The following is a 14,331-nucleotide window of genomic DNA, read 5'->3' as shown; positions in this document are numbered from 1 at the left end:
AATGCTTTCTTTATATCAGGCATCCTCAAATTACGACCCGCCTAAGGACATTTATCTGGCCCGCCGGGTGTTTTTGCTGACACTGCCTGTCCTGCTTAGCAGCCGACTTGTCCCAGGCCCACAGTGCATACTCTCCAATGGTCTAAGAGACAGTGAACTGGCCCTCTGTTTAAAAAGTTTAAAGACCCCTGCTTTATATCATCCAATGATGTTTTCCCAAAAGCCTATCATAATTTCTCTTAAAATTTTCACCCTCAGCCATAATGCTAGTGACACAATGTTCATGAAATTTCTTTAGATTATATTGTGGTAACACACAACCTGAGGCGGGGGCTTAAAGAGTAAAGGTTTATTTCTCACTTACATTATACACCAGCTGCAAGTCAGCAGCAACTCTGATCTGGCTTTCTTACTTCTTACTCTTGGATCTAACTGGGATGACTAAACCATACCAAGTCTCTTAAAGCTTCATTTGAGACTTAGATCATATCATTTTTGCCCACATCCACTGGCCAAAACAAGTCACATAATCAAACCTGATGTTGATGGAGATGGGGAATCTACTCTTTCCAGAGATGCTTCAAGCCAATGGCAATGGGTAGGGACATTAAATCTCTTGAAGGGAGTGCAGTAAATAATCTGCCATGATTACTAAACTGCATGCCAGACCCTGAGGACACAGAGATGAAAGGGTTCCCTGCCCCCAAGGTGCTCATGGGGCAGAGAAACAATATCATAAACAGATACTTCCAACATTCTTTGGGGAGATGGCTATGCCGGTCCTTAATCTGTTTGCTATCATTCTTCACCCTTCCCTGTGTCTCTCCCACTACCCTTTCTGGGAAGTTTACCTTTATAGGCTGTGTTTCCCACACTCCCATGTTTCCCACCATGATGGTGGCTTCTGGCTGGGTTTAGCCAAGGGAAGATACTGGCAGGTGACTGAAGGTGGGCAAAAGGGAGAAATACCAGTATTTCCCACATCATGGCTGGCTCCTCCAACAGGGGCTGCTCCTTCTCTCTGACTCCTGCTCCTATAGATCCAGCTTCCATTAGCTCTGGTAATAGTAATTTTTGCTGTTGATAATCTCTGAGTTTTCTCACTATTCTGTTTAGCTTCTCAGCTCTTCCATCACCTATATAACCAATTTCCCCTGGTTTAAATGATAAAAATAGTTTCTATTTTCCTGATTGGAATCTGACTGAAATAATCATGCAAAGTGCCATGGGAGTACAGGGAAGAGGTACATTTTATATTTTGAAGTGTAGAAATGGGGTGGAGAAGATAAAGGGAAGGCTTTCTGATATCAGTAATTCCATGGGTGAGTAAGGAAGGTGATTTTAGGAGTAGGAGCTAAAGAGTAATAACATGAGCAAAAAAAGGCACAAAATGGAAAAGCGTTGATGTTTCCGGAGCATAATGTGAGCCAGGAAGATGAAGCTGGGGAAGTAGACAAAGGCCAGGCCATTCAAGGTCTTGGGTATTAAGTCAATGAGGCTGGATATTGAATTAATCAGATCTCTTCCAATTCCAATGGCACAAATCCAAGTCAAAATAGCTCAAGTAATAAGGACAGAGCAAACCTGAAGCAAAATAGAAGAGAAGGTCACTGGATATGAGATGGTCGAGAAATTAAGAGCCAAAGGTATTAGATGGATTGTCTATGTGTCACTCAACGTTCCTGAGAATGAGAGCACACCTGGGGTAGAAAGCAACATGATGCCCAGAGGGGTGTGAGTTGCAGGTTGATAAATCATGGAGATGAGAGGGTGTCAGAGCAGGATGGAGAAGGAATTTGAACATAATGGTGGAGGAAGAATGTTCTGGAGCAGTGTCTGGATGAGGAAAGGTGGGTTTAGCTGGTTGCAAGTTTCTAAATAGAATTCTGAGGTCAAATTCAGAAGAAGGCAGCATGAACACAGTATACAAGTCTGTGACAGCTGCGTTTGAACAGGATAGGTAAACATGATCAACTTGGGGGGAGGTGAACATCTCAGATTCAGTTTAGAATTGAGCCCCATTAAAGACTGCAGAAATCTCATTGTTCTGAAGCCAATTAGAAGGTGGAAAGGACTGGGGGGCCAGTCTGCTTAATTGGTTGTCATCTTCCTGGCCTCTAGATTCTCAGCTCCTGAGAATCCTTATTAATGGACCTGAGGGAAAGGTTACCATCTGGACTCACTAATGAAGAGCCTTCCAGGAATCTGACAGTAATTGGGTGGGGGTGCATTTGGTGTTATTCTGCTAAGCAAAGGAGACCCTTGAGCTGGCTAGACCTATGAGCTGGTAACTTTTGAATCAGAGTTTTCATACTTTGAGTATCTCTAAGATGACTGTAAAGACATCTCCTTGGCATGACATATGAGCTTTCCATGTGTCTCTCACCACTTTTGGTTTTCTGCTGCAATGATAACAAACTGCTATTGTCCTTCTAACATAGCTTCTAACCAAGGCTATTTTTTGCTCCCTTATCTGTGCTCATGCTGTTTCCCCTGCCTCATGTGCTATACATTTCTGTGCTCCCACATACACTCACAATCACATGTCCTTGTCTATCTGATAGCTGCTTAGGCATCAGCTTCTCCAAGAAACTATCCCAGGCTTGGTCGAATGCCTCCTCTGTGTCCTGACAACCCCCTGGCTTCCCTCTGTTCCAACACATATCACTATAATATTGTCAATGTATCTGTCTTCCACACTAGACTAGGACCTCCTCAAGGGTAGGAACTGTCTGATTCACTTCAGTGTCCCCAGTGTCTAGCACAGGATCTGCCATGCTTGTGGAGCTGAGGTTTCATGACCCCATCCACATCCCCCCAACCACACCCTCTGTGCTCAGTCCCACCTCCTTCACTCAACTGTTCATTCAACCAACACTCACCAAGCACCTGCTCTTGTGGCTGGTGCTGCGGCTCAGATGAATGACATAGCTCCTGTTTGGGGAGCTCCCTCTCAAATGGAATTCTGCCACACGGGGTGACAAGTGCTATGGCAGAGGGAAGCATGGAGGAGAATGAAAAGACCCTATTGAAGCTGAGTCCTAAAGAATGAGAAGTTAGTTAGGTGAAGAGTTTTGCTCAGTTCTGACTTCAAAGTCTCACATCCTCACTAACTTCAGGAAGCTTCCTCCCCCTCTTGTCCCCTGCCACTCTCTCCCTTTCCTGCATTCCTGCATGGCTCTGGTTTGCTCTACCTGGCTTAGAATATTATAGCTTGTCCTGTCACTGTTCCAACTGAGAGTGCGACAAGGAGGCATAAGGGACAGGGCCCTAGCCCATCTCTGAACCTCAGTCTTCCTATCTGCAAATTGCAAGTGATAACCCTTGCCTTGCCCCCCCCCCATAAGGCTGTTTTAAAATTGTATTTGTGAACAGTTAAGGACTATGCAGATGTGAGAAATTGAGACTCTTATTAGTGTGTCTTCTCCATATCTGGATTTGATCTCCTTGTATCCCTGACACTCAACGCAAGATCTGGCACAAGGTCAGTGTTCAATAAATACTTTGTTTGTTGATTGACCCTAAATGATGAAGAAGAAAAAGAGGGTTTCTCCAAAGGCCCTGGGAAACAATGGAGGTGCAAGGGAGGTAGGACTAAGGTGGGCCAGGAACATATGGGAAAGAGAATTGCCATGTATTTCACATGCCAGTCACTTCCACATATGTTTGAGCATTTTTAAATCTCATTACCACCCTAAGAAGTAGGTAATATTCACCCCATCATACAGATGTGGAAACAGAGGCTGAGGGTAAGTAGGCAAATTGCCAAGGTCCCACAGCTAGTAGCTGACAGAGACTCTATTCAACTCCAGGCTGACCCCCAGGCCACTTCCTGCTGCCCACCTGCACAGTGTGGCATGTCCTCCCCTCAGTGCCACTCCTCAGAATGGATATGAGATTTGTGACCCTGGCCCTGACTGTGTCCTTATTGTCATCCAAACTGATGGTTAAAACCTATTGACTTCTTCACCAGTTACCCCTTTCCTAGACCAGCAATACATTCCCCCCACCTTTCCAAACATTGTGATAATGCAGTCAAAGACCGGGGAGTCAATTTTTGTGATATTCATTAAGGAAAAACTATATACTGGAGGGTCTCTGAAGCCAATAGAGTTTCCATGGCCTGAGGATAATGAGCCAGCAGCTGCCTCCCTCTTCATCACATGTCTGCAATTAGCAGGCATTTCTGCAGCTTGCCTTTCTCAGGCCAGGAAATGGGCCACAAGAGGGGCTTTCAGCCAGAGGTGAGCTGGCAGGAGATATGAGTGCCTTCAAGCTGGGAAGGCTGGAAGAAGAGAGGCCTGTTGATACCTGGGGCTTCAGCTGTCTCTGTGGATGGTGCAATAATAGGGAGGAGGAAAGAGATCCCCTCCTTTCTGAGAGAAGATGAGAAAAGAGGGGGAGAGAGATGAAGAGGAAGTGGAAGGAGCAAGATGAAAGAAGAGCAGAAAGAACTGTCATTATAACAGGCAACTTTTGTACAGCAATTTAGCCATTGTCTTACTCCTCCCAACTGCTCTCAGTAGGAAAACACCATTATTATTCCTATTTGACAAACAAGAAGTCTGAAAACCAGTGAGGTTAAGAGATTCAGAAAGGTGAAGTGATTTGCTCAGATTCAGACACTGTGGTAGTCAGATAAAAGCAAAATAAGCCAGAGACTTGTAAAGGAAGAAAAACATAATCAGGGGAAAAATGCAAAATGAAAGAAGAAGAAATGGGAGCAGAGCTGCGTGTGGACTTTGGAGACAGCCAAACCCAGGTCTAAACCCAATTTCCATGGATACAGCCACATGACCTCGTATGAGTTATGCAATCTCTTGGAACCATCATTTTCTCATTTATAAATTGGAGATGATGATATTTACCCAACAGGCGGTTGTGAGGATTACAGAAGATGGTGTTATTTGTAAAGCTCCTAGCATAGTGTCTGGCATGTAGTAGATGCCCAGTAGATAATAGGGATCCCAAAGAGAAAGTATAAGAAATGTAAGGGCAGAAGAAGGAGCTAAATGGAAAAAAAAAAGAAAAGAAAAGAGAGAGGCTTTTGAGGAGATATGAAGAAAGGCTCAGAAGGAAGGGAAAGAGGAAGGTGGAAGGACAGGAGAGGAGGGAGTAGGCTGGGCAAGGACATGATGGAGAGGACATGATGGAGAGGGAGTAGGCTGGGCAAGGACATGTGCTTCCAGGGGCTGCCACCAAGCTGGTCAGGATGCCTCAGGTGGGAAGCAGCCTTTTTGTCTGAATCAGGAGGGCCTTTGCTGTATCTCTCGGGACAAGCAAGTCCTGTTCATTGTCACAGAAAGTGTCGTTAAGGATTTCAAGATATAAAACAGACAAGAACATCACACACCTCAGGCACCCTGTTCCCTGGGCCTTCTGTTAGGTTTGTGGAGGAAGGGAGAGAGCTATAGGATTATTTCAGCAGAATTCAGGGAGGAGAAACCCCATTGATTGATGATAACCTGGGTATCTGTGGGTGGAAAGGGCAAATACAGCTTCACTTATTCAGTGTGAATCTTGAGCTGCTTCTCAGACCCCAGATTAGAGCCGGCCAGGCTGAGGTGAATGGGCAGCATGGGAAAGAGGAGGGAAATCCCTTATCAAAAAGTCCAAAACCTGGGCTTCTCATGCTGGTTCCTTTTTTATCTTGGGCAAGCCAGTGTACTTCTCAGTGTCTGCATTAGAGAGGATCTGACACTCCTTCCCCCAGGGATGATATGAAAATCAAGTGAGATAATGGATGTGATAAATACTTTGGAAACTGCATGTGCTCTGCACACATATTTATTTATTCTTTCATCAAGCAAACACTCTTGACCCCTCTCTGTGTCAGGCACAGGATTATACAATTCACATGCATTCTTTTGTTTAATCCTTGAAGTAACTCCATGAGGTAGGTAAAATCATCCCTATTTACAAACCAGGCAGTTGGTTTGTGAAGAGAATAAGTGACTTGCCCAGGATTAAACAGCTGGTTAATGATAGAGCCAGGATCTGACTGACTGTGAAACTAGTGGAGGAAATTCCTGCCCTGTACTGTCTTCTTGAAGAATGGAATTGCTTCACTCCTGAGCACAGGCCATATTAATCCAGGGCTGGAGTTGGGGGCACAAAAGGGTTCCAGCTGAAGAAATGCAAAAAATCCTTATCTGTATATCTTCTTCCCCCAGGCTTTGATTTCTTCGAAGCCAGTGCCAAGGAGAACATCAGTGTGAGGCAGGCCTTCGAGCGTCTGGTAGATGCCATTTGCGACAAGATGTCTGATTCGCTGGACACGGACCCCTCCATACTGGGCACCTCCAAGAACACACGTCTCTCAGACACCCCACCACTGCTGCAGCAGAACTGCTCATGCTAGGCAAGGCCCACCCTCCTAAACTCCCCTCTTTGTGGCCCCACACCCACTCTGCTTCTCCCTGTTACACACTGTCCACTCCCAGCCCTGAGCAAGCTGAGTTGTTGCTGTTCTTTGCCTGCCCCTGGAGTTCTCTGCAGATGACCTCAATGATAGACACTCAGCACTAGACTTAACAGGTCACTACGTGGGTGGAGATTCACTTTATAAAAGAAGACTCTATTTTACGAAGGGGATTCACTATAGGGACTTGGAAAGTGAGTCTCTTTTCTGCCTTTAAAATGAGAGTTCCTCCATTTACCAAAATTTGGCACGCACACACACTTTTCAGGGACTGGCCAACAGTGTAAAGTGAGGCTCACCCGCACAGCTAATCCTATTAAAGAAAACGTCCCAAAGCACGACATGCTTGTTTCATAGCAGGCTCCCTGTGGAGCCTCCTCTCACTGCAAGTCAAGCTCCGACTAAGCCTCGTGCCTGTTACCACGGATGCCCACAGAGTCCAGGCAGTTGCTGTGGTGACAGGCCAGAGCTAATCTTCAGAGAGCTCAGACTCTCTAATGATGCCAAAGGAGCAAAGGCTGAGTCAGAAACACACTTAAAAGAGAAAGATTATCCCCTGCAAAATGTCAAAGGTTTGTACTATATGCAAGAGCAAGCAAGTGAGCTCAAGAAAGACAAAGAGGAGGTTAGAAACACAAGCAAGATAAAGAAACAGATCATGAGTTTCTGATTTTGCTACTTTCCAGCTGGCTCTTAACTATGGGAACTTCATGAAATTGATCATTGGTTCTTAGACTCCTAGAATATGAAAATTTTAGAGTTGGTGGGACTCCCAAATTTACCTAGTCTGACTAATCAATTCTAATCTTCCTATCTCTAACTAGAGGCTGTCAGGCCTCACAGCCAAATCCCTTCCTTCTAAAGCACACTTCTAGGCAGGGACAGGAGCCCACTATTCACATCATCTTTGGACAGTTCTCATAGTCAGAAAGTTTTCCTTGATTCAGGCTCAAACCTGCCTCCTGAAAGTTCTTCTTCCTCTTCCCACCCCCTTTGCACTGGCTCTGCTGTCAGAGATCTCTGCCCTGTGATACCCTTAGATGATTTGAGAATAGGAATTATGACCCCTGGGACCTGCCTTTTCTCTAGGTCAAATACCTCTATAATTCCATCTGCCATTCTTCATAGGGTCTTCACCCCATCCTGCCCCTTTCCTCCAACCCATCTTTCAATTACCCTTTAGCAGTCTAACTGGAAAGTCTGATTTGAAGCAGAATAAATCTAAAGGGGGCATGATCCTGAAAATATTGGGAAAAATGAACTTAGAGGTCCCAAACCCAACCCCATTCTCCTGGAAGTGAAACTTTAGTTTCTACCGAAGATCAGATGTGAAACCACTTCTGGTAGAAGGACCTTTAATTAAACACCTAAAGAAAAAAAGAAAAGAAACTCTAAGACTGAAATGGATTAGCTCATGATTCCAGCTTTCTTGGCCACAGGCACATATTTGGGTTCTGGCTGAAATAATAAAATGGAACTGGCTACGATTCTTTTCAGCCATGGCCTGAATCCTTAGCCTCCCCTTGCACTACTTACACGCCACCTCAAAAGTCCGTGTGGTAGGGGAGAGTCTCTCCCCAGTTTTCTCTCCCTTTCAAATACAGCTTATTGTCCTAGGAAAGAGCATTAACTAGCAGCAAGTCCAATGACTAAATAAAAGGACCATCCAGAGTCAGCCCTATGGAAATGTTGCTTTTTTTCATTTAGTTCCAAGGACAGAGCTTTGGACTTGGAATCAGGAAACCTGGGCTCTGCCATTAAATCAAGGGTGACTTTCGACCAGTTATTCCCCATCTCTTAGTCTTGATTTCCTACTTATAAAATGAGGGAGTTTGTTTGGATGATCTTTAAGGTCCCTTCCAGCACTAATAATTCTGTGACTCTTTTTTTTCCGCCTTTACTATTTCAGTTGATTTGCCAGACAAACCCGAGAGATCAGGATCACCATCTCAATGTTATTTTAGCTAACGCTGATGTTGTGCTTACTCCGCACTAGACATTGTTCCAAGTACTTTACATGTATTAACTCATTTATCTACCAAACATCTTTGTAAAGGAAGCACTATAATCAGCCTCATTTAAAGATGAGGAAACGAAGGTACAAAGAGATTATAACTCGCCTAAGGTCACATAATGAGTAAACAGTAGAGCTGGAGTTCAAATGCAGGCAGCAGGCTCCAAGGTCTGTGCTCTTAACCACATTCTATAGTGCATCTTTTATAGATAAACTATGATCTGGACAGGTTAAGACACTTGGATCACATCACTAGCAAGTGTTAGAGACACATTAGGATTAAATTCCAGGGCTGTCAGATTGCAAATCCACTGGAGAAGACTTATATCTCTAATCTGTTAACAAATTGTTCCACTACTCAGACTAATCTGAGGTGATGTCTAATACTTAGGAAAGGACAGTCAGTTTCTGAGGCAACTCCATCCCATGGGCCTAAGCAAAAAAAAATGCCCAGTGCCTCTCAGGCACAAACACTGGCTCTCCCCAGATCCGCTTCTGCCAGGCAATACTAATCAGGCTACCAAGCAGTGCTCTGAGCATGCTCCAGCAATGGGGCATTTTGGGGAATGACTTAATTAACTTTTCTGACCATGTAAGAATACATACAGTCCCTTCACAGGGCAGTGCTTCTGGATGTGCTTTCTACACTGTAAAGTCACATACAGTGTCATGGATAATAACAATTTTTTTCTGGATAGTAACACCCATCTACCCCAGTACTAGAATTTCAGACAGAGGTCCTCATGACTCCTGGATATTTTTGTACCTATGTCAAACAACCTTTTCTCTCCTACTGAATATCTAGGCAAATAATGAGTCTTTTTCTTTAAAACTGTCAAATTCTTTAAAACTCAGGAGCCAGTTCAAGGGAACAAGCATCTTCACAGCAGATGGAATCAAGAGTCAAAGCAAACTCTTCTCCTGGGCACCAGACAACCAGACCTGCTTGTTGTTAGCTGGCAAATCCCCCAGCCCTGCTCTGTGACCTCATTTCTGTTGAGTGGAAGGCAGCAGCTTCCAGCTGATTGCAGCATAATGTTCATCAATCACGGTAATAGTGCAATTAGCCACCAAGGTTCCAGCTGCATAATATGTGTTAGTGGCAACTTGTCCTGGATTTCATCTTCCTAAGCAATCCAAATAAAAGAAGATAAAAAAAAAAAAAAACTCTTGACCTCTAAAGAGGCAAAAGTAGGCCAAAAGTGCAATACAGTGTTGTAGTTATTTATAGAATCTGTTTTAAATGCATGTTTATCTGTAAATACAAAGTGATTCGTGACTTGTCTCCTCAGTCTGTAGCATTATTAACTTCCAGGAGCAGCAATGGCATAGAGTGTACTGAATGATCACAGACTTGTTGAATATTAAAAGTGGAAAGAAGCTTAGAAAAGATCTTGTCTGGGCTCCTATTTTACAGAAGGGAAGATTGAGGTCCAGGGAGTGGGAGGAAATCTCCTAATCACTCTAAGAGTACATTAGTGATAGAGCCAGATCTAGGTCTTGGATCACCTCTAAGAAGACATTCACCTATTTGAGAATCTACTATAGGCCTAATAGATGGATAATCTACCATATATAGATAAATACAGATGAAAACAAATGATACCTTCCTGCAAGGTACCTATAATTTAATGGAGGTTTTGTTTCTAAAATATTATTATCCCAATTTGGTAGGCAAGGACACATAGCCCTGAAAAAGTTAGTATGCTCAAGTCACTAACTAGTATCATTTGACTCCAACTCTGTCTGACTCATGCTCTTTCAAATTTTTTCTTCAGATTATCTCAGATGAAGGGTAGATGAACTGGTGGTAGTAACAGATTCCCAAGGATTCTTGGCATAAATTAAATAACCTCACTTGGGCCATTGGCTTCACAACTGCTTTGTGACTGAAGCCTTGTAACATCCACAGAATGATATGGCCATCCTCCAGAACTGACTGTCTCACTCACATCACCTGCTCTTGTCTGCCCCAAAGCTCCTTGCTTGGATATCAAGTTTCCTGGAGTATCTTAAGGAATGCTTATTTGACTTTGTTTGCCAACAGTTTGGGGGAAATGGAAGGAATGACAATAATCAGTGTCCTGGGATCTCATTGATTTCAGATTCTCCCTCCCAAGCTTATACCCAATTACCTGCCCCAGCTGGAGAATCAAATAGCAGCCTGTGGCTGGACGTGCATACAAAAAGCTGGCCCATGAGATATAAATACAAATAAATCATAGTTTTTTAAGGCTTGTATCCCTTATATGAAGTAGGTAAAACTCAAATTTATTCATTCATTTATTTATTCAACAAATGAGTGTCTAGTAGGTGCCAGGATACAATCAGCATCAAGTTAGACACAGTCCTTGCCTTCATAAAATGTATAGTTTTAGTCTAGACATTGTCAAGTCATCACTCAAATATGATTACAAAGTACTCTAAAGAAAGGCACGTGATGCTATGAGAACATACACTGAGACACCTGAATCACTTTTGTGGGAGGGGCACCAGGAAGACTCCACTGTCCCCAAATACCTCCACTACCCCCTGGACATTGCTTTACATTCCTCAACTAAGCTTTCATTTCTTAGTGCAAACCTTTGATGGCTGGTCAAATACAAATCCCCCAAGAAGAGTAGGGGTGGGAGAAAGAATATCTGTATTCTTATATCTGTGAAACATTTTTAGACTGCCTGGTTAAAAGTTAATTGTTGTTCTCTGAAGGATGTAACAAGCTACTGCAAAACTTAGTGGCCTAAAACAACATTTGTTATTTCTTATGATTCTGTGGGTTGGCTGGGTGGTTCTTCTGGCTGAAGCTGGATGGTCTAGGATAGCTACTTTCACATATCTGGGGGCCCAGCTGGGATACCTGGGGCAGTTGAGGTCTTTCTCCATGTGGTGTTGTCCTCCAGAGGCTTCCCAGATTTGTTCATATGGCAGCAAGAAGTTTTCCCAGCAGTGACAGAGGGCAAGCTCCAAGGCAAGAGCACTTTTCAAGCCTCTGTTTGTATCACATTTGCTAATATCCCACCGATAAACACAACTCACATAGTCAGGCTCAATTTTAAGAGGTGGAAAAATAGATGCCATTTCTTGCTAGGAGTAGATATACAATATCGTGGCAAATTTTTTCAGTTCACCACAGGAAGCACCTTAAGTCATCTGAAACTAAGTCTGGTAAATTTCCTGGGGTCTTAAAACATGGCTCTGAAGATATCTTCAAAGGGAACTGTCAAAATGGTTTAGGGCAGAGCAGTATCATTATTTGTTTAGTTGTCCAAAGGGTCTACTTTGGAGGAATCAAGACACATATAGATAAAGAATTTTTGATGTTTGTGAAATAGTCCATTTGGTTACTTCTTAGCTCTCCTGAGGGTTGAATCAGACTTCTCATTCTACATGATTCACTATAGGTAATGGCTGTAATTCCAACCTGAAGTTGCTGGTCAGAAGCCCAGCAGAAGGATTCAGTATAAGCAGAAAAGGTGTCTCAAAGAAGAGTTGGGCCCTCTGCTCTAGCCATGCTTTTTCCTTGGAGTACTCATCTGATCCCAAGGTTTTAGATGCCAACCTTTGGTAATGACATGTATAATCACATGCCTACTGGACATTTCCATATCTAAACAAATTGAAATGCTTCAAAATTGAAACACTTCAAAATTGAAACGCTTCATTCTGCCCCAAACTTGTTTCAACCCCAGTCTTCATAGAAACCTAGGTATTATCCTTAATTCTTTGATTTTTCTTTTTTCTTAGCCTCCACATCAATCCAGCAGCACTTTAAATATCCTCAAATCTGCCACTTTTCTCCCTTTCTATTGCCATGATCTTGGACCTTGTTTCTTCCCCAGAGAGGGTTGTCAGGGTTCCTGACTGGTTTCTCTACTTACACACTTGCTCCCCTGTAGTCCATATTGAGGTTTACTTCAATACCATTATTATTAATAATAATTATTTAATCGATTCTGTTTCTAGCCCTGAATCTGCCCCTAATTTGCTATAGGAGCTCTGGTAAATAATTTCTCTCATGTTTCTTCTAGAAATAGCCATCTCTTCTTTTGTAGGACTACTACTCCCTCACTCAAACCAGGTGAGGGAGTGAAGACTTTCCGTAGAGGGAGCATGTATGTGATCAAGCAGAGCCAGTCAGAATCCTTCCCTAAGATTTGTATTAAAAAGCTAGAGTTATTCTTTTCAAGTGGCAAACGTGAGGATATGCAGTCTAAAACCATGATGACCTATCCTCAACCCATGTGTAAATTCTGGTCTATAGTAAGAGAAAACAAGACCATTATTCAGAGAAAAGCAGAGACATAAGATGAGAAAGAGTGTGGCCTATGGCTTTCCAGGCCCTGATTGTGGCTTCCTGGGGCTTGGCCAAGCACCTCTTCCTTTGATTCTGTTAGTCCCATTTAGCTTTGCTCATTGGAGTCAGGTTCTTATCATTTGCAAACGAAAATATATTGTCTCCTTTGGTTTTCAATTTTTCTCATTATACATCCTTCCAGCTCCAAAGTACAAAGATTCTAATTTTTAAAAACTGGGTCTTTCAGAAAGTCCCACTGACATGGACTTTCTGATCAAGCCTGTATAATCTGGAAGAAGCCTACCCTCTTCACCATTCTTTCTTGTACCTGAATACATGAGGAAGAGGGATTCCTCAAGGTGAGAAGCAGTTCTCCTTGGACACTGATGACAACACAGGCAAAGGTTCCTATGACTAGGGATCACTGCTCCACACACAGTCTGGCTTCCCAGGTATTCAGAAGCTAGTATTCCCTTGCTAGCTAACACCATTACCACTCCTTTCTCCACATCTGTTCCTATTTCTCGGCAATCTCAGTGACAGCCTACCATCTTGAGAGTCCACTACTTACTGGACTGAGTTGTGTGGCATATGCTTTTGTCTACTTCTCTTCCATTATTTTAAGTGGCCAAATAGGAAATCTCCGGGAGACTTAACTGTAAGACTTCCCTTAACTTGGTACAAAATCATGTCATAGAAATGCTAATGGAGAGCAAAGTAAATCAGCAAGTCCCTGAGGAGTATGATTAGGATTCCTGTCTCCCTTAAGATCCTAATGCATCTCTTCCTGAGGTTAACAATGGACTGGGATAAAGCGAATAGGCTGTGCAGCTTTGCTTAAGTCACTCCCTATCTCTGGGCTTCAGGAGCTTAGACCAGATGGTTTCTACAGGCCCTCTTGGTGCTAATGCTTTGTGATTCTGTGCCCATTTTCTGTTAAGAGCTGCAAGTGGCAAGCAGGGTTTTGGCAGGAATCCTTTCATTGTTAAAGACTCCTTCTTTTCGGGTACAATGAAAACAGCCAAGGCTGTGCAAACCCCTCATCACTCAGCTAGGCTTATGGCCCTGGTTTCTGAGGCTGCCAGAAAGCATTTTAGCAATTAAGTGCTCCTAGATGGTCCATGCCTGACTGTCCTAGGCTGAAGGTTCTTAAAATGTAACAAGAGGAAGAAGAAAAACAAGGATCTCTAGGGAGATTTGTTGAGAATGGAGCACAGACCCATGTGTTTGAGAAGAGACACCAGGGACTGGTGCATTTAAGTGCCAGAAATGCATTCCAACTCAAGGAAGACTCAATTTATCAAGAACTGAACAAGTGCCAAGCTGAGCTGGGCAAGATCTTTCTGAGGACAAACTCTGCCTTACAGCTGGAAGCCTGGAAACTAAAGGGCTGAGAGACTACCTGTAGTAAACCATCTTCAAATTCCTCCAAACGTTAGAGCACAAGATGAGATTTGAGAAGTTAGTAAGGCAGAGGTAAGTGCATAGGGCTTACAGTCAGACAGATCCAGGCTCAATTCTTGAGTCTTCATCAGTAACCGGTTTTGTGACTTTGGGCAGATTACTCTTGGAGCCTCAGTTACTTTATGTGTAAATGGAAGA

At 43.3% G+C, this 14,331-nt stretch overlaps 1 protein-coding gene across 1 annotated transcript in view; it reads left to right on the top strand.

The window, feature by feature from the left end:
• RAB3B (RAB3B, member RAS oncogene family) overlaps nucleotides 1–9,602 on the top strand; it is a 63,068-nt gene extending 53,466 nt beyond the window's left edge. Inside the window, exon 5 of the mRNA XM_020289421.2 lies at nucleotides 6,174–9,602. Coding sequence (XP_020145010.1) covers nucleotides 6,174–6,361 — 188 coding nt within the window. The 3' untranslated portion in view covers nucleotides 6,362–9,602. The remainder of the gene's footprint in view (nucleotides 1–6,173) is intronic.
• The last annotated feature ends 4,729 nt before the right edge of the window (nucleotides 9,603–14,331 follow it).

The sequence above is a fragment of the Microcebus murinus genome, chromosome 2, assembly GCF_040939455.1.
Source record: "Microcebus murinus isolate Inina chromosome 2, M.murinus_Inina_mat1.0, whole genome shotgun sequence".
In the NCBI taxonomy this organism is placed as follows: Eukaryota; Metazoa; Chordata; class Mammalia; order Primates; family Cheirogaleidae; genus Microcebus; species Microcebus murinus.
Note: the sequence above shows the minus strand (reverse complement) of the source record. Positions and strands in the feature narration are given on the sequence as shown.